This window comes from Durio zibethinus, chromosome 18, assembly GCF_047325235.1.
Source record: "Durio zibethinus cultivar Kanyao isolate XHJ-2024 chromosome 18, ASM4732523v1, whole genome shotgun sequence".
In the NCBI taxonomy this organism is placed as follows: Eukaryota; Viridiplantae; Streptophyta; class Magnoliopsida; order Malvales; family Malvaceae; genus Durio; species Durio zibethinus.
Genome location: NC_143179.1, coordinates 7,581,496 through 7,606,395, shown reverse-complemented (window position 1 = coordinate 7,606,395; position 24,900 = coordinate 7,581,496). Strand labels below are relative to the sequence as shown.

The following is a 24,900-nucleotide window of genomic DNA, read 5'->3' as shown; positions in this document are numbered from 1 at the left end:
AAATAACTTAAATGAATGCTTGACTATGGCAGATACACAGACAGCACTAGCCAGCCTCCTTTCTTTATAGATTTCATCAATTCTCATTCACATGAAAAAAATCCACCATCCCCCCAACCCCCAAAAAACCCATTTTTAAATGCTTCAGCCACATTAACCATTATAAAGTCAGCAAATCCAAAAGCTTTGAATATTTTTGCTGAGCCAGTTTTTTAACCTTCACCAATTCTACTATCCCTTGATTCACCATTAACCTAGTACGGACAACGGACTGATTTTATTTCATTCCAGACTCGAACTTTGCTGCAGTTGCTAGAGTAGACATCGGTGCCTTCTGAGCTGAGTTTGGTGTGTTTTTATGTCATCTTCTCTGAAGGCTAGCATCTTCCATGCAAAAACAAGCCATTTTATGGGGTGATGGCTGCTAATAGCAGATCCCTAAGGGATGGAAAGCGCTAGGGAGTAATCAATTGAATTTGAGTAGATATAATATTAAATTCGAGTTCAATTTGAATTTAAAACTTAAAATTTGATTCAAACTCGATAAAATTTTTTTTTAGCTCAAATTTGATTTGAAATAAAAATTGAGCTATTCAGATTCGTTCGATTAGACTCGATTAACATATAAAAATAAATTCGATTTTTATATTTCATAAAAATTCAATTATTTATATTCGAATTTGAATTCGAATTCGATATATTTTATTAATTATATTTAAATATAAAAGTTTGATTAAGCTCGTAAACTATTTGAACTGAGTATAAGAATATTTGAATTCTACTTGATCAATGAGTCGAATTACTTGAACTTGAATTTTACTCGATAATAATTAAATTGAATTCAAATTTTATTCAAATCGAACTTAAGTAGTTTACGAGTATTAATATATCAGTTACACCTCGAAAAGCATCTTGAAGTCCTTGGTTACGACAATCCTTTGCCTGGTCATCTTCTTCCTGACGATTGCCATTTCTTTTCCCTAAAATGAAAGTGCAGCTAATTGACTAGGCGAATTGCTAATACATTTCGATTTGATATTTTTCTTTTCTACAGGCCAAGGGGTAAACGAATAGGTCTTAACTTTGAAAGAGTGAAGCTATCCTCCACTCTATTCTCTCTCTCTCTCTCTTTTCTCATAAATTCTAGATTTTTGCATTTGGAGATGTTACCTTTTTGTTATATGCTTGAACTTAGACTGGAAGAATGATTATGTTATGCCGTTGGTTTTTAATTTTTTTAAATCTGTTTTTCATTGTTCAGAATGTTAAGTCTGTTTCTGCTGCGGTGTCGTGTCTCTGTTTCGTTGTGAATTACTGAATTTGTGAGGCATGGAAGACTGCAAAGACCATAGGATCTATTTGTAGCATTGCTAATAGTGAGCAGTGTTTTGAAATTTTAGTTTTATAGAAATAATATAGGAGGGTTTAGTGCTTTGGTTTGGGTGTCTGATCTTTGATAGTTCTAGTTTGATTAGAGAAGTAAGCCATCTTTCGATTTCCTGGAGGACAAGAGGAGAGTTCGCTGATATCATACAAAAGCATGGCTATTTATCAAGAAATTCTTCTGGATTTATACATTGTTATCAAAAGGTGGAGAATAAAAGGTTAGTCAGGGAGAAATGCTTTCTGACTGGAACTTGGGAGGACGAGCCACCGTGTCCAGGTAGGCAATCAAATATTTTTAAAAAACTTGATATGAAACATTTGAAGAGGATATGCTATGTAATTATGGTGAACATGATGCGGATAGCCGTTAGATTCACAGAAATTTTACTGCATTAGGTTACCAAAGGAGACTCCTCGAAGCTGTGGTAACTATTGTGAGCGGTTGCATGGGAGGGGTAACAAGTAGTTTCCGCAAACTTGAAGCAATGTAGCAAGAGTTACCTCGAGTTCACAGCTCAACTTCAATTACTTGACCAGTACGTTGGATAAACCGGTGACAGTATAGAATTAGCTGGTATTGTTAAAACAGTTTTGGAGTTATTTGACGAATTTAAAAATAAAAATTAAAAATTTTTTAAAAAATAAAATCGTCATCAATCTTTTTTTTGATTAGATGTGATTGGTTATTTATTAAAATTTATCATTTTAATAAGATTTTAAAATTAATTAAAATTTATTAATTTTTTTTTTATAATTTACGAAACAGTCTGGATTCGAGAGTCGGTTACGTATAAAGAAGGATTAACGCTCCCACAGCATCTATTTAGAAACAATACCACTTAACTACATATTATTCTATTATTTTAATAAAAACAGTCTTATTTTATGTGTGTTTGAAAAATAATTTTTTTATTTTTTTTATTTATTAGAAATTAGTTTATTTTATTTTATTTTTTAAAAAGTATATTATTCAAATTTTATTCGAGAAAAACAAATTAGAACATTTTTATTGAAATAATTCTTAAAATGTTTCAATTCGTTGGTAACATTAAAATAACTTTTTCTCACATAGAGATTTCTTAGGCATCGCTTCTCAAAATAACTTAGAATCTCATCTTTAAAGTTTTAAATTTATGTTTCGTAAAAAATTTTTTGTTGTGCATGCAATGCAAATGATAATACGTTAATGCATACATTTTATTTTTTATTTGAAAATTTTATTAATTTTTATTAATATTTATTATTATTTTCATTTTAAAAAATGAAAAAAAAAGAAAATTTTATTATATTGAAGATTTTTTATAAATATTCCAATACACTCGTAATATTAAAAAAAATCTTCTCACTTAGAGATTTCTTAAAGCATCTGTACTCAGAATACTTTTAGAATCTCATCATCGGATAAAATTTCTTTTTTTCTCATTATTTGATTACCTATTATTAATTTATTAATTAATTTTTTTAATATTCTATAACCAAATTTTTTTTATTGTATTAAAATTTTTTTATAAATACTCTAATACACTGGTAGTATTTAAAAAAATCTTCTCACCTAAAGATTGCATAAGTATCACTATTTGGAATACCTTTAAATCTCATTATCGGGTAAAAATTTTATTTTCATACTTTTTTTTATTAATTTTGTATTATTATTAAGTTTATTTTTAAAAATAACATAATTATAAAAATTTTAACAATATTATAAAATAACAAAAATTTATTATAGCAATTTTAAACATTTTAACATCATAAATATTAATAATAAAATTTAAAGTAACAAAAATAATACTTAAAAAAATCAAAAAATTAAAATTTTTTTTTTATCTAAATCGGATCAGTCAAAGTCGGTCCGGCAGTCTAGTCGTGTTCAATGGTTCGAGGCCGGTCCGAATCGAGTTCAACGATTCAATCCTAGTTCAGTTTAACCGGTTAGGAGCTAAAGGTGAAGCAGGTCGTCGGGTTGGGTGTGCGGACCCCGAGTAGGGTTAAGGGCTGATGCGCGGATCATTCGGTTCAAAATGACATCATTTTGACCATTTAATGAAACGACGCCGTTTTGGCTTTTAGCTTCCTATAAAAGTAAAAAAAAATTCTTTCATTTTTTCTTCTTTCTCTCTCTCTCTACACTCTCAAATCCTCTCTCTCTAAACCGGTAGACCGGTCATCGTCGCCACTCTGGTCACCATCGGTGCTCGTCGACTACTGACCGCCGTCTACAATTGTCAAAAAATCTTAAAAGATCCTAAAAAATTCTCTTCGACTCCCTAAACACAGATCGAGGCCTAGTTTTACCTGAATCTCATTGAAACTCCCTAGATCGAGCCTCAAAGGTTTGGTTAAACCTCTTTTTTTTCTTTTTTTTTAAACAACTAAGCTGATTTTTTTTGCAAGAAAGCTTTTGGCACTGGGTTCCCCATTCCAAGGGACTGTGTTTTTTTATTTGAATGATTTTTTTTGCAGAAAGATTTTTTTTATTCTGAAAACTTTTTTTTGTAGGATCTCCCTTTATTTTTTGGTATGGCACGGTGCTCAATTTATAAAGCTCCGACCATGCCCTATGCCTGAATGAGTCGCATTGGGCTTGGCAAAGGGAGGTGTCGTATACGGTACCCCAAGCATCAGGCCTTCTTTCTGCCCCATTATCCTTCTGTATTGTTTAATTTCGCCCTGTGCCTAAGGGTGTAAATGATACATTAGTACTCGCAAGCTACTCGGGTTCGATTCGAAAAAAACTCAAATTCGGTTCGATTATTGTCGAGTCGAGCTCGAGTAGCTCGACTTATCGATCGAGCCGAATTCGAGTATTCTTATATCTGACTCGAGTAGCTCGTGAGCCTAATTGAGCTTTTATATTTAAATATATTTTTATTATTTTAATTAATAAAATATTTCGAGTCCGAGTTCGAGTTCGAATTCAAGCATGAATAATCGAACTCTTGTTGAATATACGAATCGAACTTATTTTTACATATTAATCGAGCTTAATCGAGCGAGCTCAAATAGCTCGAATTCGATCACGAATTGAGCTCGAGCTTGAAAAATAAAACTCAATCGAGCTCGAACCGAGTATCGAGCTTCGAATTATGAGTCGAGCTCGAGCTCGAGCTTCTCACTATTCAGCTCGGCTCGTTTACACCCCTACCTGTGTCTGAGCAAGTGGCATAGGGCCTAGCGTGGGTGGGTGGTGCCAGTGGTGCCGTGCAAAGCACCAGGCACTAGCCCTCTTCTCCTTTGTTTTTTTTCTTCTTTTGTATTCTTCTGCTTGTTTTTTTCCCTTTCATTTTTCTTTTTTATTTTATATTTTTATAAAAAAAAATAAAGAAAATAAAGAGTAGGCTGGGCCTAAAGAACAAAATGGGCTTCGGGTCCAACCGAAATCAGACTTTGGGCCTGGTTGAATTAAAATTATGCTTAAAGCCCAATTGAATTGAAATTGAGCCCCGACCCGAAAACCCTTACTTAAAATTCAGAGAAATTTGGTGTCCACAGTTATCCCTCTTTGTACATTACTGAGAATAAAAAATAGAGCAAAAATAAAGATAACAATTTTATCCGAAATTCAAAGAGATTTTTTTTATTTAAACTAATCAAAAAGCTTTTCTCATCAAATTGAAATGCTCCTCTTATTCGAGGCTCAACAACTTTAAAAATTATATCTTAAAAAATTCATCTCAGCAGAGGCTTAATAACTTTAAAATTCATCTTATCTTCGAAAAAGACTTCTCTCAGCAGAGGCTCAACAACTTTAAAATTCTATCTTGAAAAATATCTTGAAAAAGGCTCATCTTAGCAAATGCTCAACAACTTTAAAATTTTATCTTGAAAAAGGCTCATATCAGTAGAGGTTCAACAACTTAAAAAAAAATTTTATCTTTAGAAAAGGCTCCTCTCAGCAGAGGCTTAACAACTTTAAAGAAATTATTATCTTCAAAAAAGGTTCCTCTCAGCAGAGACTCAACAGCTTTAAAGAAATTCTCATCTTAAAAAAAATTCTCTAAGCAGAGGCTCAATAACTTTAAAAAAAATTTTATCTTCAGAAAATGCTCATCTCAGCAGAGGCTCAACAATTTTAAAAATTTTTTTATCTTCAGAAAAGGCTTTTCTCAGTAGAGGCTCAACAACTTTAAAAATTTTATCTTAAAAAAAGCTCATCTAAGTAGAAACTCAACAACTTTAAAGAAATTCTCATCTTAAAAAAAAATCCTCTAAGCAGAGGCTCAACAACTTTAAAGAAATTCTTATTTTCAGAAAATGCTTATCTTAGCAGAGGCTTAACAACTTTAAAATTTTATTAAAAAATAACTTTGAATATTACTATCGAAGGATAAATAATCTCGCATATCACTACTGAAAAATGTAAATGTCTTCAGATATCATCATCGAAGGAAACTCAAATATCACCATCGAGAAAATGTAATTCAAGCTTTAATATTCGGATATCACCACCGAAGAAATGCAAATACAAATTCAAACTTTAAACTCGGATATCACCATCGAGAATATGCAAATAACTTCAGATATCATTATCGAGAATATGCAAATGACTTCGAATATCACCACCGAGAATATGTAAATGACTTCAGATATCACCATCGAAGGAAACTCGAATATCACCATCGAGAAAATGTAATTCAAACTTTAATACTCGGATATCACCATCGAGGAAATGCAAATGCAAATTTAAATTTTAAACTCAAATATCACCACCGAGAATATGCAAATAACTTCAAATATCACCATCGAAGGAAACTTGAATATCACCATCGAGAAAATATAATTCAAACTTTAACACTAGGATATCACCACTGAGAAAATGCAATTCAAACCTTGACACTCGAATATCATCACTAAAAAAATACAAATGATTTTTAACACTCGAATATCACCACCTAGAAGATGTAAATGATTTCGGATATCACCATAAAAAAATACAAATGATTTTTAACACTCGAATATCACCATTGAGAAAATGTAAATGATTTCGGATATCACCACTGAAAAAATGTAAATGAAGCTTTAACACTCGGATATCACCACCGAAAAGATGCAAATGACTTCGGATATCATCATAAAAAAAAATGTAAATGAAGTTTTAGCATTCGGATATCACCACCGAAAAGATGTAAATGATTTTGGATATCATCATAAAAAAATGTAAATAATTTTGGATATTACCATTGAAGAAAATGCAAATGAAGCTTTAGCACTCGGATATCACCATCGAGAAGATGTAAATGGCTTTAGATATTACCATCGAAAAAAATGCAAATGAAGTTTTAGCACTCGGATATCACCACCGAAAAGATGTAATTCAAACATTCACATTCGGATATTACCACAGAGAAAATGTAATTCAAACTTTGACATTCAGATATCACCACGAAAAAAATGTAATTCAGACTTTAACACTCGGATATCACCACCGAAAAAATATAATTCAAACTTTGACACTCGGATATCACCACCCAAAAAATGTAATCCAAACCTTAACACTCAGATATCACCACTGAAAAAATGTAATTAAAATCTTAACACTTGAATATCACCACCGAAAACTTTAAAAATAATTTATCATAATATTTATTAACTGATGCTGATTTCACTGGGTTAACAACTTTCTTGCCAGTTAGATTAGGCTTAAAACTCTCATCTTGTACCATCTTGTCTTGATTTTTTGAATATATTTTTTTGCCATTTTTTTTCTTTTCACTTTTTTAATGCTTCCAAAATTGGTGAACACCATTATGATGTAAATGTCTTCTCTTAAAATGATGCTGTAAATTAAATGCAAATGTCTTTTCTTAAAATGATGCATATGAAATGCAAATATCTTTTCTTAAAATGAAATACAAATATCTTTTCCTAAAATGATGCACATGAAATGCAAATATCTCTTCCATAAATACACAAACTTTATCAATGAAGGATAAGTTAATGATGTAAATGCAATGTCAAAAGGTTCAAATGTTAAAAAAAAAATATTTTTATTTAAAAAGAGAAGTCAAGATATGCTATTGCCCAAAATCTTCTTTTCTTCAAAGTTCTCTTTCATTCAATCTCGAATCTTTCATCTCAATTTCAAATCCTTTCTTTGCTACTAATTTACATCAATTTTGTTTTTTTTTTTTCACAATTTGGATTTCTCGACTTTTTTTTCCATTTTCATCTTTAAATCGAACATGCATATGACCAATTCAAACTCGATGAAAGGGAATTGAAGAAAATAAGCCCCTAAACCATGGTAAAAACTCAACTGATTAAACATATTTTTGTGTTCCCATATTGCCCTTATTTTACTCAAAATTTTTTTCAAAATTTTATTTTTTCTCTCTAAAAATATTTTATTTTAATGACAAAATTCTAAAAAAAAAATTACCTTAGTCAACCTTTATGAAACAATGTGACTCTTAAGTCTCTAAAAAATGGTGATCATTATTATGCACATGACAATTCTATCTTTTTAAAAGGCTGGCTGATCAATTGACAAATTAAGGTCCGCATGGGAAATTGAATTTTTATCTAAGCTCAATAACAAATTTTTTTTGGAAAGTTTTGTAGCGGTTAAATCAAAATTGACACTCTTTTCATTATCACAATGTGGTATTTAATAGATGTCAAGACCATCTATGGTTAATTCAAGATCATATTGGGCAAGGCTAAAATTTTTTATGATAACCCTTATACACATCTCAATCATTGGTTGCGATGAGTTTTGGTGTTGCAATCTCATTCTTACTTTAGACTGTCCATTTTTTTATTTTTACCTTAGAGCTTATTTTTTCATTTTTCATTTTTTTTTGCTTTTTTTTGTTTTTTTTTAAATTTTTTTATGATTTTTTTTTTCGATTTCATCTTGCACTCAATTATTCTTGTGAAAAAGAAAATGGATAAAAGAGAGGTTGTTCATGAAGGATTCTACAAGAAACAAACTTTTCAGTTCAAGCATCTATGTTTGATCGAAATGAATTTTTCAAGGTATGTAACATAGGCCAGGATTCGAGGTTCTGAAACAATGAATAAACAGGCCCAAAACATATGTTTAAAGGTGATTAGACCAAGGACCATTTTACATCATGTGCAAGACTTTCTTTTAGGCATTCATTCCTTTTATTTCTTTAATCGTAACATCCAATCATCTCTTTTTTTTTGCTTTCACTTTTGCTCTTTCTTGCATGTTTCAACATTTGCTGAAATATGTTCAAAACTTTTAAACTCAATTTGTTTAACATTTGCCCCCGTAACTTAAGGCATTCTTTCATGACTTCATCAAATAAATCATTATTTGTATTTTTCTCATAATGTAAAGGGCAATCACTGATCAAGGTTCATTTAGAAAGAATTTACTAGGCTCAAATGGGTAGCAAATGGATAGTTTCTTATTGTGAAAAGATAAAGAAATATGGCCATTTGCCATATCAAATCTGGTCACTTGTACTAAAGAGTGATTCCTTGAAAAATCAAAATTTTATTTTTATCACCTCTCTTTTTCTTTTTTCTTTTTGGGATCGTTTGAATATCTAGAGTGCACAATGCAACCATCAATATTTTTTTTTCTTCTTGTTTTTATAACTCACATTACAATCAATGTTTGTCCTATCTTGATAAGTCAATAAGGTTTATGTGATAATGGAAATAATGTTGAAAGTATTTGGGTCTCAGTTGTGTACATCATCATGAAATTACCTAGTGCCCTAAACTAGGTAATCTTGGAGGCAACTAAAAATCATGCTCTTCTATCATTATGCCCCCTAAACGAAAAAAAAATGGTATGTTTGTGTATTTATGGCTATCTAGATGATTTTTTGTTTGAAGTATAGTCTTGACACCTATCAAATCATCAATATCTAGATAAAAGAGCACTATATTTACCTGATTTTCAATGAACTCAAAAGTTTTTTTTTTCATATTGATCATTTTAGTGTTTGTTGCTTTGAGAGAAGCATCACAAAGTTCCAACTTGTATCTTTCAGAGTATTAAGATTTTTTTTTCAAGTAATTTTGGGATATAAAAAGGACATGAGAATATTTTATTCAGGTAGGTTCATAATAATGATCACCAAATTTTTTGTGACTTTTTATTATGAAGAGAAAAAAAATTTTTTTTAACTTGAGACAAAAAAGAAAAAAAAAAGCTTTTAGCATTCAGATTTAACTTTCATACAAGTCATGAAGTTCATACACATGTCTAATACAAAAATGGCACACTTTTTATTTTGAATCAATCTACCTCTTTGCAGCACCAAATGAAGTATCCATCATTTTTTTAGAAAAATCGTAGAATCATTCTCCAATTCTTTATCTATCCATCACATTAATACTTTAACACCTTTGGTTCATATTTTTTCCAATATATCAAGGTAGAGAGTTTTCAACAACACGATGATCACTGTTAGTTTTTAATTTCATTTTTTAGCTTTAATGAAATCTCTAATCTTGTATTTCAGTGCAGGATAGTTCTCTGTTGAGTGACCCTAATTTTTATTATGGTAATCACATTTTGCATTAGGATCGTATCATTTTGGATAAAGGGGTTGAAAGGGTTCTAGATGCACAGATTTCAAAAGTCGATTCTGGATAAGTTGGGGTAATAATTCTATGTAAGATATAGGAATAAGGTCAAAAATGGTTTTTTTATGTTTTTTGGGGTTTTTGGATCACTACGTAGATTGGATCTTGGTTTTGATCTAGTAGGTGTAGTGAAATGATTGTATGAATAGCTGGGTGTCTAAAAATATAACTGAAAATAAGATGTACAAGCTGGTTATTATAGCAGCTGATACGATTGACAAGGATAAGGGATGGATGTGATATTGTTTATGGGAAGGTAATGGGTTTAGTACATTGATGTAGGGTGTGAAGTGAAACCTCTGAACTGTTACCCTACATAGTTCACTGCTTGAGCTTTGTTCTCTTTCTTGTTGGGGGCTTCACTTTTCTTTGCTTCGCTTATCTCTCCTGTATCAAGCTCATTCTTTATGATATTTTCAATAATTTCATTAGATATCACCATATCTGTAAAGCTTTTAGTGGCATTGCCTATCAATCTCTTATAGTATGGTATCTTCAGATTATTTACAAACAAGACAATTATTTCTTTCTAAGTAAAGAAAGGTTGAACTTGTGCAGCCATATCTCTTCATCTCTGTGCATACTCTTTAAAGCTTTTAGTTATTTTTTTTTAATGTTCTGTAGAGATAGACGATCTGGAGCTAAATCTATAACATGTCAGTATTATGTAATGAATGCCCTTGAGAGCTCTTGTCAAGAACAAATACGAGTCCTATCTAGTTGAATATACCATCTAGCTACAGCTCTCGTAAGATTATCTTAAAATACATGCATCAATAATTTTTCATCACGAGCATGTGCTGCTATTTTACGATAATACATGATGACATGAGTTATTGGACATTTTGTATCATCATATTTTTTAAATTCAAGGACTTTAAATTTAAGTGGAATGACCACATCTGAAACCAAACAAAGCTCAGTTGCATCTGTGAAGCCATAAAAATTAATTTTCTCTATAGCCCTAAATCTTTCTTCTAATAATTTTATCTTATGTTGAGCACTGCTATCTTTTACTTTCTCAGATGTCTCTATTTCTACCTTTTCTTTCTCCTTAGAATCATCCAAGTCTGAAATCAGGATTGGCTCATATGGTTTTTTTACCATGACAGGATTAGTAAAATTTTGAAATTATCTTGGAACAGGTGTGGATGTCATCCTTGGATAAGGATTGGCATATCCTCCGATGGTAAAAATTTGAATTCTAACTTCTTGAGAAGGTTGAGTTGGTCGTGGTTCAAACCCTGAAGGGTATGTAGGATCCACCATATCTGACGATTATTCTTAGAGGCTTGGATTTTCTTCCATTACTTTTTCTTTATCTGGATTCTTGAGCATGTCCATTATCCTATTAAGATCTTCTTTTAGTCTTTCCTGCGCTTTCTCAATCCTTTCAAATCAACTGACATGTTATTTTTCCATAATTCTTGTTTGAGCTTTGGTATTGTATGAATGGCAAGTAGGTTGAGTTAAAAATTTTTGATGGGCGAGTTATTCTTGAACCTTCATTACCAAAAAAAATTTTTTTTTTTAATTTTTTTGAATGCCATGTGTTGAAAATTTTATTTTGTATTTTTTATTTTTTTTAAAAATAAAAATAGTGCACATGATGCATGAATGCAAGTGGGAGATATTTACTTTTGGATGAATTTCAGCACAAAAAATTCTTCATGAGATTTGAGCAAGTTTATAGTTCTATAGGATCCATGAAGACTTCTTGGGAGAAAGATATCTTAAAGCAAATACCTTCATGTAGAACTGTATAATATAATTAACGTAAAAAGAAAAATAAAACAAAATTGAGTTAGTGTGATGAGGTGTTTTGAGATAAAAAAAATTTTGAGATTTTTTTTTGCTTTGTTTTGTTTTTGTTTTACACATAACTTTTATTCCTATACGTTTTGGACTTAGGTATTCTCTACAAGAGGGTGGGTAAGGTTCTACCTAAGGTTAGCTTCCTAGGTTTATTACATGCTTGGTTTAGGTCGATATGCCTCTAAAGGTTCCTAAATTATTCCTCACTGTCGTCCATGCTAGACTAATAAGGCACCTCGATCCTCACCCATTACAGGCTACAAACGAAAATGATTCAATTTGAGTGAAAGTATTTCACTTGCTATTGCTAAGGTTATCACTTTATGAGGGTATATGTACTTTACTTCCTTCTATAAAAGACAGAGCTTGAGTATAGAGCTCATGCATGAGATACATCGTGTCATTGTGTGTGTATATATCTCCTAATTTATCAAAAGTAATATATACAAGAAAAATAAAGTATAAGAAACATAGTAAAAGAAACGTGTGTGAATTTTCTTTTTATTTTAGATTTGTTTTTTTTATGGAAAGTGAAAAATAAAAATCTAAGGAACCGATTAAGAATGTTTAAATCAACATTTAAGGATAACACAAAGTTAATATTGGCTTGACTCTCTAAAATAAATGACTTTTCTAGTGGAGTCGCCAAGCTGTCGTAACGATTTTGGAGCCGCTTGACGAATTTGGAAAAAAAAATAAAAAAAATGAAGTCGCCACCAATTTTTTTTGGCTAGGTGCAATTGGCCACCTATTAAAACTTATCATTTTAATAAGATTTTAAAATTAATTAAAATTTATTAAAAAGATAATTTTATGGTCTACGAAACAATTTGGATTCGAGAGTCGGTTACGTGTGAGGAAGGATTAGCACCCTCACAACGTCCATTTAAAAATGGTACCACTTAATTACGTGTTATCCTATGATTTTAATAAAAACAATCTTATTTTATGTGTGTTTGAAAAATAATTTTATTGTTTTTTTTATTTATTGAAAATTAGTTTATTTTATTTTATTTTTTTAAAAGTATATTATTCAAAATTTATTTGAGAAAATAAATTAGAACATTTTTATTGAAATAATTCTTAAAATGTTTCAATTCGTTGGTAACATTAAAAGAACTCTTTCTCACTAAGAGATTTCTTAGGTATCGCTTCTCGAAATACCTTAGAATCTCATCTTTTAAATTTATTTTTCGTAAAAAATTTTATGCCGTGCATGCAATGTAAATGATAATACGTTAATGCACACATTTTATTTTTTATTTGAAATTTTTATTAATTTTTATTATTTTTATTTTAAAAAATGAAAAAAAGAGAAATTTTTATTATATTGAAGATTTTCTATAAATATTCTAATATATTGGTAATATTAAAAAAAATCTTCTCACATAGGGATTTCTTAAAGCATCTCTACTCAAAATATTTTTAGAATCCCATCATCTTATAAAATTTCTTTTTTCTTCATTTTTTCTTACTTATTTTTATCTTATTAATTAATTTTATTTAATATTCTATAACCAAAAAAAGAAAATTTTTATTGTATTAAATTTTTTTTATAAATACTCTAATACACTGGTAGTATTTAAAAAAATCTTCTCACTTAGAGATTTCATAGGTATCATTACTCAGAGTATCTTTGAATCTCATCATCAAGTAAAAATTTCCTTTTTATATATTTTTTTATTAATTTTATATTATTATTAAGTTTATTTTTAAAAATAACATAATTATAAAAATTTTAACAATATTATAAAACAACAAAAATTTATTATAGCAATTTTAAACATTTTAACATATATAAATATTAATAATAAAATTTAAAGTAACAAAAATAATATTTAAAAAAATCAAAAAATTCAAATATTTTTTTTTTTACCTATACCGGACCGTTGTCGGTCCGACAGTCTGGTCGTGTTCAGCGATTCGAGGTCGATCAAGATCAGGTTCAGTCGTTCGGTCCTGGTTCAGTTGGACTAGTCAGAAGCTAAAGGTGAAGCGGGTCGTCGGGTCAGGTGCGCGAACCCCGAGTCGGGTCAAGGGTCGACACGCGAATCCTTTAGTTCAAAACGACGTCGTTTTGACCATTTAATGAAACGACGGCATTTTGGCTTTTAGCTTTCTATAAAAGTCAAAATTTTTTTTTTCTCATTTTCTCTTCTCTTTCTTTCTCCTACATTCTTAAAGCCTCTCTCTCTAGACCGGTCAGCCGACCAACTTTCACCGATCGTCGTCTACAGCTGTCGAAAAATCTTAAAAGATCCTAAAAAATTCTCTTCGACTCCCTAAACATAGATCGGGGCCTAGTTTTGCCAGAATCTCACCGAAACACCCTAGATCGAGCCTTAAAGGTTTGGTCAAACCTTTTTTTTCCTTTTTTTTTAATAGCTAAGCTGATTTTTTTTTTTTTTGCAAGAAAGCTTTTGGCCCTGGGTTCCCGGTTCCAGGAGACTGTTTTTTTATTTAAATGATTTTTTTTTGGCAAGAAGATTTTTTTTTATTCTAAAAAAATTTTTTTTGCAGGATCTCCCCTCCTTTTTTGGTTTGGCACGGAGCTCAATTTATAGAGCTCCGAATTTGTCGTGTGCTTGGATGAGTGCACAGGGCTTGGCAGAGGGGGGTGTCTTGTACGGTACCCCAAGCATCAGCCCTCGTTTCTGTCTCATTATCCTTTTGTATTGTTTAATCTTGGCCCTGTGCTTGAGCAGGTGGCACAGGGCCTAATGTGGGTGGGCGGTGCCAGTGGTGTCATGCACAGCACCAGGCACCAGCCCCCTTCTCCTTTGTTTTTTTCCTTCCTTTGTATTCTTCTGCGTGTTTTTTTTCCTTTCATTTTTCATTTTTCATTTGTATTTTTAACAAAAAAAGAAATAAAAAAAATAAAGAGTAAGTTGGGCCTAAAGAACAAAATAGACTTCGAGCTTAATCAAAATCATACTTTGAGCCTGATTGAATTGAAATTATGCCGAAAACCAATTGAATTGAAATTGGGTCTCGACCTGAAAATCAGAGAACCCTTACTTAAAATTCGAATAAATTTGGTGTCTACTAATATAATCATATGGCTATTTTAGAATAATCATATGGCTATTTTAGAAAGGTAGAGCAAATCATGTCTGCATTTTTGTTTATGTTAGGGTAGTCAGTAGTGGCTTCTTATAGTTCCTCGTATCACGTAATTGAATGTTTAACATCCTTTACTTGCCCGATACCGTTAAGTTTTGAAGAAAGAAAAGAAGTACTAGATTTCTACCAACAATTTATAGTTGTGGAGAGGAATGATCAATCACTTTTAATGCATAAGCTTAGCAACTAACGTAGTCTTGTTCTACTAATTGGCAGTGAAACCACCCAATATAGATAAACTTCCATTTTCATTGTTTTCCGCAGGTACTGGTTATCAGTTGGTGCACAGCCATCAGAGCCAGTCCAGCGCATTCTTTTCAGAGCTGGGGTATTGCCTCCACCATCAATAGTGGCAATGGGACGCAAAGGACGACCACGTGACATACGTCCTGTTGATCTTATGACAGGACGAGTTTTAAATGTGGAGAAGCTAGGTACAGCTAACAAACAAAAAGGTGCTGAAGATGAGCCTGCAGATGGAGCAAATTCCGCATGAAATTTATCATACCCCATGAAATTTATCATTCTGCTGTTGAGACTTGACGGTTAGAACAAGGTTAGGGATGGAGCTGAGAAATGTGCATAGTATTGAATCCTTGGAAGTGTTATTGTCTTAAAAGTAACATTTGCCTTCTGTGGAAGATGCAGCTTACTTCCGGATAGTGATTCCAGAGGCCAGTGGCTCTGCATAATATTTGATTTCGTATTTTATTTTTTATCATATTTATATTATATTTTAAATTATTATTTTATTAAAAGATATTGATAACAGGAATCAAATGAAAGTCTTAGAAGCTAACTATTAGATACAGAGTAACACTTTGACTAGTGCCCTTGATGATATAACTCATTTTGCAAACTTATTGTTGAACGTAATGAACTGCAAAAGCCATTAAATAATTCAATTCAGTGAAGCACTAACCTTTTAAAAAGATTAAAAAATTGAAATTCAAATATGTCAAAAATCAAAACCCTAATTTAATACGAAGTCTTAAATCATTCTGTCATTACAGCTAATACTTCAATACTCCTATAAAACACAAATAAATTTGGTTTTAAATAAGGCACGCAAAATCAAGGGCTTTTCCACCAAAGTTTTTAAATTAGTCGTAAAAAAAAAAAAGTTATAACTTTGTTTATCTATTATTTAATGTGTAAATACACTGATTTTTTAATTTTACAATGATTTTAAAAGTCGAAAAATAATACCATGTACTTAATAAAAACGAAGAAGAGAAAACAAAAGAAAATAAACTAAATTGATGTGGTAATCATATATTCAAAGAAAAAAACACGGGTCGTGCTTCCTCAAATTGAAAAGCGTGCGAAGTGCGAACCCTGTTTTTGTTCCTATAAAAAGGTAAAAGAAAAGCCTCAACAATAATAATGAGGAGTCAATAATAATGAGGAGTCCGGGGAGTTTAGGTTTAGTAATAGTGGTAGCCGTTTGGATTGAATTAAAATTATTTATATATTTTTATATAATATATGATATTATAAATTTTTAAAATTTAATTTAAATTTAAATAAAAATTTTTAAAAAATAAATTTAATTTGAATTAAATTTTAATGATTTGATTTAATTTATTAAATTTTAAATTTTTATATATTTTTAATAAAAATTTTAATATATATAAATAAATTTATATATAAAATAATTATTTTTATTTTATAAAAATTTTAAATATATATAAACTAATAAAAATATATAATTTCATTTCATCTAAATTTTTTTTTATTTTTTATATTTTGATTCAAAATTTAACTCAAACTAAATATATATAATATCTGATTTGATTTAAATTAAGTAAAAAAAAATTAATTCAAATCAAATTAAATATTATAATTTTAAATATTTTAAATATTTTTAATTTTTATTCCCACCCCTAGTTTTAATAAAGGAGAGGGAAAGGATTTGAAGCGAACCACGTCTTCTTTACACGCCTCTCACTCAAACCCTCGAGAGTCGAGACTCCTATAACACTTTCCCCTTTCCAATCTAGGGTTTTAGCCCTTCCTTCAAATCATTTCTTGCCGTTTCTTCTCTTAAAGAAACCCTCAATGAGCAACGAAGGGATGAACTTCAACATGCCCGATCTCGGCGATGGTAATCTCTCTCTCCAACTAAAACCCTACCTCTGCCGCTTCACTCTTTTTCGCTTCTCTCACTCTTTATCTTTTTATTTGTTTTTTGGTTGCAGCTCTTAACGAGGAAGCTCGAGCTGGTCTCGTTAATGCTCTCAAGGTCGGTGACTCCCAGAGTTTTAATTTTTTTTGGTTTATTTGTTTTTCCTGTGTTTTAGTTTTTGATATTTTGGTTTGCAGAATAAGCTTCAGAATCTTGCTGGGGAACACACCGATATGCTGGCGAGCTTGTCGCCGATTGTCAGGAAGCGTGTGGAGGTTCTAAGAGAGATCCAGGCATGCTCTTTCTTGCTAAACTTTTTTTTATTGTGCTGTGAAGTGTTGCTATGATATCATTCAATTATTTGTTTTGTTTTTGTTATATTAATCGAATTTGGGGTCGGATTTACTTTTTCATTGCTAAGAAACTTGTGTGTCCTTGGATGTTTTGGATTACTCAATTTGTTGAATTTGTAAGAATATCTGTGCACGTTTTGATTGGACTGAATTTGCCTTGATGGAGTAGAAATTTGCATGTTTTTGCTTTATAGTTGCTTTCCATTCTCATCTAGCTGGTCTAAATTGTTGTAATTAAATTTCAACTTGTCTGAGCTATAATATGTTTGGAAGTGAAATGTTATTTTGATGGTCTGGGTTCTTCTATTTTCTTTAACAGGGCCAACATGATGAAATAGAGGCTAAGTTTTTTGAGGAGAGGGCAGCACTTGAAGCTAAATATCAGAAACTATATCAACCCTTATATGCCAAAGTTTGCCTTTCGAATTTTGTTTCCTTTTATTGATCAGTTATTGTTGATTTTATCTGATTAATTATCATACGATTGTAGCGTTACGATATTGTGAATGGTGTTGGTGAAACTGAAGGAACTCCAAATGAAGCAGCTATGGATGAAGGAGAGGATAAAGCTGTTGAAGGTATGATCTTATCTATTCTGGTCCCTTTTTTTCTCTGTCAGCTCCTTTCTTTCTATGTGTACAGGTATTTATGCAATTGTGCTTCATGCAGAGAAAGGAGTTCCTGATTTTTGGCTCACTGCAATGAAAAATAATGAAGTGCTTTCTGATGAGGTCAGTTATCCAGTTATGTCTTGATAAGTTTTTTGTATTGGAAATAGTGGTGCTCAATTTTACTTATTTTGTGTTTGGAATCAGATTACTGAGCGTGATGAAGGAGCTCTCAAATATCTCAAGGATATTAAGTGGTTTAGGATAGAGGAACCCAAAGGATTCAAGCTTGAGTTTTACTTTGACACCAATCCTTATTTCAAGAATACTGTGTTGACAAAGACATATCACATGATTGATGAAGATGAACCTATTCTCGAGAAAGCTATTGGGTAAATACCATTACTATTTTTTTTTGAACAAAATTTCTTATTGCATTATTAAATTACTAGACTTCTTACTTCGTTTGACTAAAACTTTTTGCACCTAATTTTGTAGAACGGAGATTGAATGGTATCCAGGAAAATGCCTAACACAAAAGCTCCTTAAAAAGAAGCCTAAGAAGGGATCAAAGAATGCCAAGCCAATCACAAAAACAGAAGATTGTGATAGTTTCTTCAACTTCTTCAATCCTCCTCAAGTTCCTGATGATGATGAAGACATTGATGAAGATACTGTATGGCCAACCTCACCATATCTATATAAACTTGGATGATTGATTAATTTTTTATGCTCTTCAAATTGTTTTTCCTTTCTTGCACAGGCTGAGGAGCTACAAAATCAAATGGAACAGGATTATGACATAGGGTGTGTTTTTTTTTCAGCTTACTTTAGTCATAGGCTTGTTTCTCAGTTTAAACTCTTCTTCATACTTTGTATGAGCTTATATTGATAAGTCAACTTGATAATTTGAGTCATTATTACTCAATGTTACATGTATAAAATACTATGTTTTATGCTCTCTGTTTATTTGTGCAGGTCAACAATTCGAGACAAGATTATTCCACATGCTGTGTCATGGTTTACAGGAGAAGCTTTTCAGGGAGATGAGCTTGAGATAGAAGATGAGGATGAAGATGATGATGGTGATGAGGATGAGGATGAGGATGATGAGGAGGAAGAGGATGATGATGATGAGGAGGATGATGAGGAAGAAACTAAGACCAAAAAGAAGGTACGAGTATGAGATGCTAGATTTTTTCATAATTTGAAATGATCTAATCTTAGATGTACACCCAATTATTATTTCAGAATATGAAATGATGCTAATTTTTATTTTGTTCCTTATTAAATTGCATGAAAATGTTGCTGCAGTCCTCCTCTGCACAAAAGGTACACCAATTGGTTGAATTCGATATGATTTAGGTCTCTTTTTGGGCCCCTCTTTTTGAAAATTTGCCTTACTGTTGTTGTGTACTGTAGAAGAGTGGAAGAGCAAAAGGGGATGCGCAGCAAGGTGAGAGGCCTTCAGAATGCAAGCAGCAGTAGATTCTAATTGCGGATGTGGCAGATGTGTGGAAATGTCAACAGGGTGCTTTATAAGATGTTGATTGGAAAAGAAGGGTGAAGGGGTTTTGCAGTTTGGGTGGTTATTATTTAAACATTTTTCTTGTTATACCATGAATGATTTGTTTGGAGAATCCTTTTCCCTATTTTGGTCCGGTCTGGTCTGGTCTGTTGGTTTGATAGGATATGGTCTGGTTGCGAGATGTGTTGAGAATTTGTTTATGTGAATGTTTCCAGAAACTCATAGGTATATGTCTGCATTAGCGTTCTTGTTGTATAGCTGATTATCAATCAATTTATGGTCAGTCTGATTATAGTTATTTTTTAATCTCTTGCCATCTCTTCAGTTGATACCTCTCCAAATTTCCACTTGAATGGCTAATGACTTAAAAGTCTTTCATCTGCTCTCCATATATCCATGGTGTTGGTTTTCATTTATTCTGCTTTCGGCGTTTTGAAGGTCTCGTGATCTTGAACCATGCTTAAAACTGGGCCCTTTCAGTAATTTGACGACAAATCCCCTCAAGGCCAAGACGGTCACGGACGGGTGCTTAACGGGACTGAAAGGTCAAAAAGGAGGGAAACTGAAGTCCAACCCAAAACCCTAACATCACAGTTTCACGGAGCACTCAGCCGAGTGTCTCTCTGTATCTCTGCTCTCTTTCTTCTTCTCTTTAAAAACAAAAGCACATTTTTTTAATCCATGGAGTTGACATATAATAACAGCTAATTTTTTCTCATCTTCCCTCCTTCGTCAGACTACTTTTTAACAAAGCCCTTTCATTGCGTGCCATGGGGAGGTTTCTTCAAAATGTCTATGTCCTCTTAAGAGTTCTGTAACCACTAGACTAAGCTCATGTTCTCTTAAGAGATCTTTAATCGCTAGAGCAAGGAGCTGAGCACTTTAACCACTACACTAAGCAAATGTCCTCTTAAGAGATCTCTAATCATTAGAGCAAGGAGCTGAGCACGAAACGTTTTCTTCTCGCTCCAGAGGCTTTAATGCTTACCCTTTTTCTTTATTTCCGTCAAGAAGTTCATATCCCTTTGTTTTTCTCCTGTTCAAAAAATCTGATTATCTTGCACTGTGTTCAGTTTTTTCATAAGAAAGTTTAGGAACAGCAAAAAAAAATGAAACTTTTGATCATTTCTTTTTGCAGGTACGTAGGGGAGGGTTATTAGGGTCGTCTTCTCAAATGTCTAACTTTTCTTCTAAAGCTATTTGGATCTTCCATTGCATGCTTCAATTTGAATGTTGATGCCCAAAATATTGTTATTTGGGTATTTAATATTCTATGTTCGGTTGATTAACGTTTTGGTTTTTGGTTTGAATTTTTAATCTGGTAATTTTCTCAATGTGACAGTAGAATAGTGCTTTATCATTCGATTTTTATTAACTTAATGAATGTTTGAATTCTAAGATGATATTTAATTGAAACAAGTCAACTATACCATAAAGCATAGTGCTGAATTAGTGTCACCTTTCTATCAAAAATAAATAAATAAATAAATGAAAGGTAGAAGATGAAGTTCTTTGGCTATTTTTTTCTTGAGCTGAATTAATTTTTAGTTGAAAAGTAAATATGGTACTTAATTTCTTGTGTTTGGGTGTATCTTGATTTATGTATGCTTGAATGTAGAAGGAAATCCAAGTCAGATGGAAGTGATTCCTGGGAGGAGAATATGTGCAGGAAAGATTTGGCCCTAAAAGAAGCCCTGGATCAGATTACTAGATATTTTGGAAAATGATCTATTATGTGGCTTGGCTTTTCTGTGTCTCCTAAAAATGTTCCTGCACTTTCCACTGGTTCTTTTGCTTTGGACATAGCACTCGGAACTGGTGGACTTCCAAAGGTACTCTGCAATTCTTGTTTCATTTTTTTTTTTTTTCATTCTTCGCTTAATACATCCTGCTACTAAGTAATTGCTGCTTGTAATGTTTACTAGTTCCTTAGACATCTCTTTATTGGAATTTTACAGGGCCGTGTCATGGAGATATTTGGACCAGAGGCTTCTGGGAAGACAACTCTTGCTTTACATGTAATTTCTGAAACACAGAAGCAAGGGAGTCACTTAATGTATTCTAACTTAGTACTGCGTGATTCATGCATTGCTATGATGAACTGCTCATTCAGTATCACATCCATTATTCTGTGTTGGTAGAGTAGAATAGCTTTCCATTTGTAACTTCTTCCTGCTATGCTGCTAGAAAACAAATTTCTTCTGTTTCATGACTAGAACAGATAGTAGGTATCTATGATAGGGGTTAGGCTTTGGTGTCACATTCCAATATACGCCTTGTCTATTAATTCTTGATTTCTGACATTTAAAAGATTATTATATAATAAGCATCTGACATATCGGAAAGGAGTGTTGTATGCAGCTTATAACATTCTTAAATCTATTCATGAGGTGATCACATTTGGAGGGTGGAGGAAATTTTGTTGTGACCATCTTTCTTTTGAGGTTGTTTCTGCTATCTTTCTGCCGGATACTTACATGTTTTATAGCATTAAAAATGCAGGTTATTGTGTTTCTGCCAATGCTGAGTATGCTCTTGATTCATCTCTAGTTTCGGCAATTGGGGTAAACACTGAGAATTTGCTTCTTTTGCAACCAGATTGTGGAGAACAAGCTCTGTCTTGTGGCTACCGTTATACAGAATGCATCTGTTGATGTTGTTGCTGACAGTGTAAGGTGGTTTTGGTTTCATTTCTTTTCCATGATGGAATGTGACCTAATCAAAACGGCTGGTAGTTGGTAGAATGTGCTTCTCTTCTTTCTTCTTTGTGAAATCTGCTTTCTTTTCTTTGTCTACAGTTTTCCTGTAGGCTGCTTAGTTAGGTTATGTTATGAAGCTAATTTAAAGGAGGATTTTTGAAATTGTTAGTCGCATTTTTAAGTTCAAAGGGTATTTTGATTATCTTTTCTCATTAGAGACAATCAATAAATAATCAAGAATATTTTGAATTTTTGAGTTGATCTGACATGTTAAATCAATTTGACATCTCAGTGTTACATCAATTCAACCACCTCACTAATTTGTTAGTAAACCCCTAACGATGACATGTCATCCTTTATTTTTAACTACTCTCTTTTTTTCTCTTGTGATTTTAGAGTTTTGTCCCTCTAACTCAGCTCGCCACAAACAGAAATAATTATTGATGTAGCAAATATATTGGATATTCATCCTTTTAAGGGTTGAAATTGTATGTTTTTATCGGTGCAATACTGCAATTTATCATATTTATAGGCAGTCCTAATAATAGCTTTATTTTTATCTCAGCTAGCTGCCCTTGTGCCTAAAGGTAAGCTTGAAGGCAAGAAGGGTGATGCTTCAGCCTCAAGCTCAACAACACAATCGACTAGTTTTGCAGTTCCTGGCAACTGTAAACTAGTCAGATTGTTCATCCTTTTGTTGCATTAATATTCCCAAAGAAAATTTTATCCTAGCTAGCTTCTTTCCTGTATGAATATGACTTGTTTGCAGGTTCCAGTTGCATTGGATCTATGAAGAATGATGATCTTTAGGAAAACCCAAAAGAAAGAAGAAAAGAATGGTCAGTAATACACAATTACAAGTCTTCGAATCCAACTCTATAAAGTCCCATATTTTTTAGGTTTTCAAGCTTCAAGCCTGCAATGTCATATTTTGACTGAAATCAATTATAACATGTGTTCAAAATCTTGTACTGTTTCATATTTCTTAGTCTTAGATTCTAAACTTTTCTAATTGCTTCAAAATCTTGACTGAGGCCTGAGGGGTACTTAAATTGTTTTATTAATGCCAAAAATTAGGTGAAAAGTTTCCTTTCAAAAACTGCTTCCTTCCATCCCAGCATGGGAACAACCTTTTTTTTGTTTGTCTGCTGACTACTGCAACCATTTCTTTCAGTAAAACAAGGGGGGAAGAAATGCTTTGTTTGTTTTTTATTTTTTTTTTTTCACGGAAGAAATATTTGGTTTCTAGATGTGGGATCCACTAGCTTTTGAGGTTCGAGGGAATTAATCAAGGGAAAATGCGTCAAAAAGGCAACAACGAGGAACTCACGGACCTTGAAAAGGCTCATCTGGTTTGGTGGCTCGGTGGATTTGGTGCAGCGTTTTGAGACCAATTTTTTCGGGACTACATATGGGAACTCGAATTTTGCCCTGCAAGACTACGGCCGTTGACTTATAAAAAATCTTTATCTTAACATTCAATGTTGAGCTCTCTCACTCTCTCTTTCTCTTAAGAATCAATCGCTTGACGCTGTTCAGTGGATGATAATACTGAACACCTTTTTGCACAGCTACTTTGACTTGAATATCAGAATCTTAACTGCGGATAATGTCTTTGTTACTCTTTGCATCCATGTTTTAATTTATTATTTTTATTATTACTATTACAAATATCTAAAAAAATAAAAATGAAGAAGATATGAAATATTTCATCTATAATTTTTTTAATTTCAATTTTATAATTAATTAATCACAACAAAAAATTATATAAGAATTTATAAAACATTTCACTTATAATTCTTTTTATTACAATTTTATAATTATTTAATTACAATAAAAAATTATATAAAAGTTTTATAAGTTTAAATTTCATATGAAATTTTGATGGATTCTATACTATTTTGAATTGTAATTGATTAATTATACTATAGTTATTATAGGTGATATGTTTTCAGAATTTATTATATAAATTTTATTATGTATCCTATCCAATATTAAATTATAATAAATTAATTATATTATAATAATTATAGATAATATATTATCGAGATAGTTCATGATAGGTGAAAACTGAAAACTTATAGAAAAAAAGTGATAGATGAATATGCATATTAAGCAGTGCATTTCTTATCATTCAAAAACAAGAAAAGAAAATATAATATCTAATAATATTGAAATTAAAATTCAATATTATAGATTTTTTTATTTTATGTTGTAATTTAAAAAAAATAAAATGGATTTATATAACAAGTTTTCTATAACACTCTTAGCAAATAATAAAAAAAAAAAAGCTAAAATCATAGGATGTATTGGATAAACCATAACTTTGCTTGAAAATAATTTAAATAAATCTTACTCTACGTAGAAACAAAATAATAAGTGATAAAGGTATTTTAGTATTTTCTCTTTAAGCCATCTAGTAACAATTTTTTTTTTTGAAAAGAGCAATCATGTAATATTTAATTTATTAATTATATGTAAATAATTTTTGGATAATAATAAAAATCTGTTAGGATATAATTATTATCCATAGACTACAAAAATTGTGGGTAGCCAAATTACATTGACCCGTCCACGCCCAAAATTAGAGGAAATCCAATGTGCACAACAAAAATTATTGTTAAACTAAATTAAATTAAATATATTATTTTAATCTTTTATCCTATATAATATAATATCGGTCAGGCGTGTC

At 31.5% G+C, this 24,900-nt stretch overlaps 2 protein-coding genes and 1 pseudogene across 4 annotated transcripts; all 3 read left to right on the top strand.

The window, feature by feature from the left end:
* Positions 1 to 390: 390 nt before the first annotated feature.
* Positions 391 to 15,388, top strand: LOC111300871 (small ribosomal subunit protein bS16m/bS16c-like; annotated as a pseudogene).
* A 1,426-nt stretch (positions 15,389 to 16,814) lies between these two features.
* LOC111299164 (nucleosome assembly protein 1;3-like) lies at positions 16,815 to 19,815 on the top strand. 3 transcript variants are annotated; one of them, XM_022894204.2, is made up of 12 exons: positions 16,815 to 16,999; positions 17,094 to 17,137; positions 17,218 to 17,313; positions 17,693 to 17,785; positions 17,864 to 17,951; positions 18,043 to 18,104; positions 18,189 to 18,373; positions 18,480 to 18,657; positions 18,745 to 18,788; positions 18,960 to 19,155; positions 19,296 to 19,313; positions 19,404 to 19,815. In XM_022894204.2, exons 1-12 carry the CDS (start codon positions 16,954 to 16,956, stop codon positions 19,467 to 19,469), a joined length of 1,116 nt encoding a protein of 371 aa, XP_022749939.2. In that variant the 5' UTR covers positions 16,815 to 16,953; the 3' UTR covers positions 19,470 to 19,815. The 3 variants fall into 3 exon arrangements, with proteins under 3 accessions (XP_022749939.2, XP_022749940.2, XP_022749941.2); XM_022894205.2 differs by having other exon boundaries at positions 19,407 to 19,558; XM_022894206.2 differs by lacking the exon at positions 19,296 to 19,313 and having other exon boundaries at positions 19,404 to 19,558.
* Positions 19,816 to 21,126: 1,311 nt separating this feature from the next.
* On the top strand, positions 21,127 to 21,757 carry LOC111299165 (DNA repair protein recA homolog 3, mitochondrial-like). The gene is made up of 2 exons (XM_089747203.1): positions 21,127 to 21,341; positions 21,468 to 21,757. Exons 1-2 carry the CDS (start codon positions 21,243 to 21,245, stop codon positions 21,648 to 21,650), a joined length of 282 nt encoding a protein of 93 aa, XP_089603329.1. The 5' UTR covers positions 21,127 to 21,242; the 3' UTR covers positions 21,651 to 21,757.
* Positions 21,758 to 24,900: the final 3,143 nt, after the last annotated feature.

Bases quoted from the DNA above. Each gene is read 5' to 3' on its own strand.
- LOC111299164 (XM_022894204.2), top strand. From the start codon at position 16,954: ATGAGCAACGAAGGGATGAACTTCAACATGCCCGATCTCGGCGATG. The intron at 17,314-17,692 runs GCATGCTCTTTC...TTTCTTTAACAG, and splicing joins AGGTTCTAAGAGAGATCCAG to GGCCAACATGATGAAATAGA. The intron at 18,374-18,479 runs GTAAATACCATT...CTAATTTTGTAG, and splicing joins ATTCTCGAGAAAGCTATTGG to AACGGAGATTGAATGGTATC.
- LOC111299165 (XM_089747203.1), top strand. From the start codon at position 21,243: ATGTGGCTTGGCTTTTCTGTGTCTCCTAAAAATGTTCCTGCACTTTCC. The intron at 21,342-21,467 runs GTACTCTGCAAT...GGAATTTTACAG, and splicing joins GAACTGGTGGACTTCCAAAG to GGCCGTGTCATGGAGATATT.